Source organism: Tupaia chinensis, unplaced genomic scaffold, assembly GCF_000334495.1.
Source record: "Tupaia chinensis unplaced genomic scaffold, TupChi_1.0 Scaffold000238_1, whole genome shotgun sequence".
Lineage (NCBI taxonomy): Eukaryota > Metazoa > Chordata > Mammalia > Scandentia > Tupaiidae > Tupaia > Tupaia belangeri.
Window position 1 is genome coordinate 6,121,467 of NW_006159716.1, and position 5,732 is coordinate 6,127,198.

At 41.5% G+C, this 5,732-nt stretch overlaps 1 protein-coding gene across 1 annotated transcript in view; it reads right to left on the reverse strand.

The window, feature by feature from the left end:
* The window catches only part of DNAH8 (dynein axonemal heavy chain 8), a 413,702-nt gene that overhangs the window by 330,576 nt on the left and 77,394 nt on the right, over window positions 1-5,732 (reverse strand). The window contains exons 15-16 of the mRNA XM_027771927.1: window positions 4,748-4,867; window positions 2,662-2,797 (exon numbers count right to left, since the gene is read on the reverse strand). Coding sequence (XP_027627728.1) covers window positions 2,662-2,797; window positions 4,748-4,867 — 256 coding nt within the window. The remainder of the gene's footprint in view (window positions 1-2,661; window positions 2,798-4,747; window positions 4,868-5,732) is intronic.

Consider the following 5,732-nt stretch of genomic DNA (forward strand, 5'->3'; position numbering starts at 1 on the left):
CCCTAACCAGGCCTGATGGAGAAAAGGCAAGTGTGTGACTGGCTCCTGATTAGGATGCTCTGGATGTTGCCAACAAAACTGGGGTCATCTACACCAAGTCCAGCTGGCTAAATACAAACTTTTTCACTATAAGAATGATTAAAGATGATGACTAAAAAGAAAACAAGATGATTAAAGAAACGTGCAGGTGGTGTGGTGGTTAAGGTACTGGATTCCATATGTCCAACTCACGGATCAAGTCCCAGACTCAGTGGCCTGAAAAACATGCCTGGTGTGTGTGCATGTGCATGCCCAAAATTCTGAGAGTAGTATGGAGGAGTGATTGTGGCATGGCCATCCCTCCGGGGGTGAGGGGAATGATTTCTTACTTTCCCCTTCTGTCTCTTTCTGTTTCTTTCCAGAGAGCACATACACCTTATGACAAAAACATCTTTAAAAAAAGTAAAGAAATGTGTCTATGTAAACTACTAAGACAAAGCCTGGCACATGATATGCTCTGTATAAATGCTAGCTATGGCCATAATTTATAGGATACATGAGGAAACAAATACAGAATATCCTTGGAATGTGAAGCCTGTGGGGGACGTGAGACTGATATAGAAAGCAGAAGTGTCATGAGAAAGAACTACAGACAAAGAGTACAGAGGGCTCTGGAGAAGGAAGACACTATTTTCTGCCAGGAAGCATAAGGAAGGGTTTTATGTATGAGGAAACTATTGAGTTTGTGTTTAAACATGTGCAGATATGAAGAGCACTGGGGGCAGAAAAACCAGCAGGACAAAAACCACCACACAAAAGTAGAAAAGTGCATGGAACTTTAGAAGTCAAACAGTACATGCTTCATATCTCAGTTAAAAATTATGTTTTGCCTTTTTCCATAATATGAATTTTAAGCTCGTCTCATTGCCCCTTTGAGAGTGTTGCTCTATCAGCAGGCTTTCAGTGAGATTCATACATAGAAATAGCTGTCCTGATCAAAGTGGCCTGTGAATGGCTTAACGAGGGTGCAAGCTGATGGTCACACCCTGCAGGGGAGGAAGAGCTGTCCTCTAGGACACAGGTATGCAGTGAATCGGTAACCTGTATATACGTGATATAACTCCAACAGCTAAAATATCTGAGTTCTGGAGTCAAGAGGCAGAAGTAGGAATGGCCCTCTCATCATTGCTACTAGTAACATGCCACTGACTGTGTGCTTCCTGTGCCTACAATTCTGTGTTCTGCTCATTTCGGTTTACCAGGAAGAAAGCTTTCCAGCAGGGAAGAGTAAGAGTTCCACCAAGGTCGTGGCTAAGTGGTATGGTTGAAATGCTGGTTAAGACCTTAAGGTTAAGATGGAACAAAACAGGAACCTGAACTGAACAACAATGGAGTCCACACCAAAACAGCAGCTCAGATGATACTACCATGGATGGACGATGGCTAAGGGCCACCCCCTGCTTCACACTTAATTCTGCCCGAGGTCTTGGCACCACATAACCAAGCCCACTTCAGAAGCACTTGGACACTAACTACCCTCGTACTCTTCATTTACTGGAACTCAAAACTGAAATTCAATTTAGAAATAGGAAAAGAAAGGAAAGGAAGGAGAGAGAAAAGCAAGCTACAATTTTTTCTCCCCTACATAGAACTGAGATTTGAATCTACAATATGAGGAAACTAAATATAAAAACATTCGTAAACCAGGACCAGCAGGAGGTATAGAGTGGTTAAGGCACTGGATTCCCACCCTGGCTGATCATGGTTTAAGTACCAGACTTGGTGGCTTAAAAATCACACTGGGCACTTGTGTACACATGCCCAAAATCCCAGGAGTAAAATGGAGAAGAGACTGCATCATGGCCATTCCCTCTGGAGGGTGATTTCTCACTTTTTCTTTCACTGTCTCTCTGTCTCTGGCAAGCACATGCGCCCTATTGGCAAAAACCTTAAAAATTAAAAAAAAAATTTAATAAAAATCTTCATATACATATGAGGAAAAAAACTACCAAGTTTTTTTGTGTGTGTTTATTTGTTGGGTTTTTTGTTTGTTTGTTTGTTTTGTTTTGTTTTAGGTTTTTGTCATAGAGTGCATATACTCACTGGAGAGAGACAGACAGAGAAGTGGAAAAATCACCCTCCAGGGTGAATGGCCATGTCACAGTCTCTTCTCCTCTATTCTCCTGGGATTTGGAGCATGTACACACATGCACCCAGCAAGATTTTCGAGCTGCTAGGTCCAGAACTTGAACTGCAGATGACCACATGGAAGGCCTGAGCCTTAACCAACTGTGGCCAAAATCTAAAAGGAGAATAGAGGAGAAAGGATTTGGTGTGGCTATTCTCCCCATAGGCTGATTTCTCACTCTCCCTCTCTCTCTAGTGAGCATATGCACCCTTACAGTAAAACCTATAAGAAAAAAAGATATTTTAAATTTTATGTACTGTTTTTTCAGGGGAAAACCATAATTTAAGTACATCAACTTTAGCGTAATGATAATTTTTGCCTTGCTAAATTTGCTAAAATCAAAATATTACTGACAACAGAAACAAACAATTATATCACCTTCGATCTAAATTTTAACTATCTTAAGATTATGTGAAAAAATTCTCCAGAACCATGAACTTATTAAAAATGACCTAACCCTCACTTTTGAACCTCACTGGATAGGCTTTACATACCGTACTGTAACTGTGAAATCTCTCTGACCCAGGCTGTGTGATAGACCACCTCGAACTCCACCAGTACATAGGAGATTTTGTTATACTGACGGATCACAGCTTTACCTTCTGTACTTGACAAGATTTCTGAATTTTTCTGTTTTTTAAGGGAGAAAAAAATATTATTTAAGAGATTGCTGATTTTTTTTCCTGTCCAAATCATACAGCTGTTTATATTCGAAATGATATCAAATTGTTATGAAACAACTTGGAATCTGTGTCAGAGTAACACAGAGATGGGAAAGTCACTCGACCTAGAAAAAGAAAGAGGGAAACACTGTCAGTAGAGAGGGGCACTAGAAAAGAGAAAACTTAGAAAGAGAGGTCTCTTGGGGCCGGCAGGTGGCATGGGGGTTAAGGTGCTGGACTCTCACATAGCTGACCATGGTCCTGAACCTAGAGGCTTGCTTTCACACACTCTCTCTCCTCTCTCTCTCTCTCTCCCTCTGGACAAATTGAAGAAGAAGAAGAAGAAATAAATAAAATTAAGTAAATAAGGGAACCAGCAGTTAGCGTAATGGCTATGTCGCTGGACTCCCACGTAGTCGACCGCGGTTCACGTCCCGGACCCAGTGACTTAAAACTCACGCCGGGCGCGTGTGCGTGTGTGCCCAAGATCCCGAGAGGAGAATGGAGGAGAAGGGATTGCGGCGTGACCATCGCCCCTGGGGGGTGATTTCTCGCTTTCTGTCTCTATGTCTCTCTCTGTCTGTCTGGCGAGCGCACGCGCCCTACAGTGAAAATCTCTCCAAAAAAAAATAATAATAATAATAATAAAAAGGGGGGGAAAAAGAGAGAGAGAGAAGTCTCTTGCCCCAGAGCCAGCCCAGGCACTAAGAATTAACTTCCAATTCTGTATTCCCTCCCCATTTTCTGGTTAAGACGCATTTACCTGATATTCTTTGACCTGTGACTATCAAGACAAATTGCTAAATCCTAGCACATAAAAAAGCAACCATATATCAAAAAATAGAAACTAGGCCAGCTCAGTGGCCTGCTGGTTAATGCAGCCAGACCCCCCCACAGCCAAGTGTGCACTCAAGCCCTAGACCTGGCAGCTTGAGAAACATGAGAGGCACGAGTGGGCATGTGCCCAAAATCCTGAAAGGAGAGAAGGTGGAGAAGGGACTGCAGTGTGGCCATTCCTCATGCAGGGCACTTTCTCCTGTCTTTCTTCGTCTTTCTGGCAAGTGTATGTGCAGTCTAACAACAACAACAACAAAAAGAATTAAAATGAAATCTCTTTATATAAAAATTGAAAGATTAAGGTTTCAATTCATTTAGGTCAAACAGGGCAGACTACACAGTCAATCAACAATAAAGTCCCCACCCTGGCCTCTTGTTTAAGGGGACAAGGTTTTAATTTTATACATATGTATTCTTTTTTTTCCCAAAACAATGAAATAAATAATGGCAGCCAAACAATGGAACATCAGTATTTAATAAAATTACTTGCAAGACTATTATTTTGTAGTTATTTTGTTCTATATTTAAGCATAAGACACAGTATCAAGGAAATCAACTCTACTCTGCTACTTAGTCTACTTGAATTAGGAAAAAAGAGAGACAAAGACATATTGCCTATTTCAGAATGCCAACAAGGCCTAAAACTATCTTGTTTTTTTTTCAGAAATCCAATAATCTTAAGGACACAGAAAATGAATATACTCTATTATATTCTGCTCTCCATACCAGTTCTTCAGACAAGAGTATACTCTGAGTGTACCTTTGCCTTCGTTAAATATGTATCAGTAGCACACACAGAATAAGCTTCACAGTAGTTAATACTGTGTTGTTAAAACAATCATTTTTGGAAAGACTTTATAAAGTGCCCTATGTTATTAAGACAGAAAGTTATAAGATTCACCAACTTTGAGAAAAATGTAATTAAATTCACCTGCTAAACAGGAAAGAATTTATTTAGGCTCTCTCATGTATATTTACAAACTAAATTTCCTTTGTCTGGTAAAAGGAAACTACGCTAAAATACATTGCTTATATTAAAACCACCATACTCAATGTATTGTAAATTTAATTATTGGCTTACAAAGAAATAGTTGATGGGCTCGCTGATCCGCCGATAGAGCTGCCTCACCCAGAGTATTTTTCCTGCAATAGGAGGCATGTTGCGGGCAAGAGGAGGGTCATCCTTTTGAGAATGGTAAAGCTGGAATTAAAGATCTGGTGTTAAAATTAGAAAAGGCAAAAAAAAAAAATGTAGATGTTTATCTGTTGTTGTTTTATCGTTATTCACACGAGTTATACACGGGAGGTAATGAGTAAACGCGTAAACACATAACAGAGATGATAACTCAGGGCTCGGGAACAATGCTGTTTATAAAATATGACTCTTGGCCTCTTTTTGTGGAGACTCAGAGGAGGTCAGCTGCTTCAAGATGAAGCTGAGTATCTCCTTCCCTGCCACTGGCTGCCAGAAACCCACTGAAGTGGACGATGAATGTAAACTTTATACTTTTTATGAAAAGCGTACGGCCACAGAAGTTGCTGCTGACGCTTTGGAAGGGTTATGTGGTCCGAATTGGGTGGAAATGACAAACGAGATTTCCCCATGAAGCAGGGTGTCCTGGCCCACGGCTGTGTCCACCTGCTACTGAGGAAGGGACATTCCTGTTACAGACCAAGGAGAACTGGAGAACACAAGCACAAATCTGTTCGGGGTTGCAGTGTGGGTGCCATCTGAGCGTTCTCAACTTGGTTATTGTAAAAAAAGGAGCAAAGGATATTCCAGGACTGACTGATACCACTGTGCCTCATTGCATGGGGCCTAAGAGAGCTGGCAGAATCCAAAACTTTTCAGTCGCTCTAAAGAAGATGATGTCCACCAGTATGTTGTAAGAAAGCCCTTAAATAAAGAAGGTGAGAAACCCAGGACCGAAGCACCTAAGATTCAGCATCTGACTCCATGTGTCCTGTGACACAAACACTGGCGTTTTGCTCTCAAGAAACAACGTACTGGCGCCGAGCGAGGCGGCGGAGGGCGGAGGGGCCCTGCGCCGGCCCACCCAGGCCCG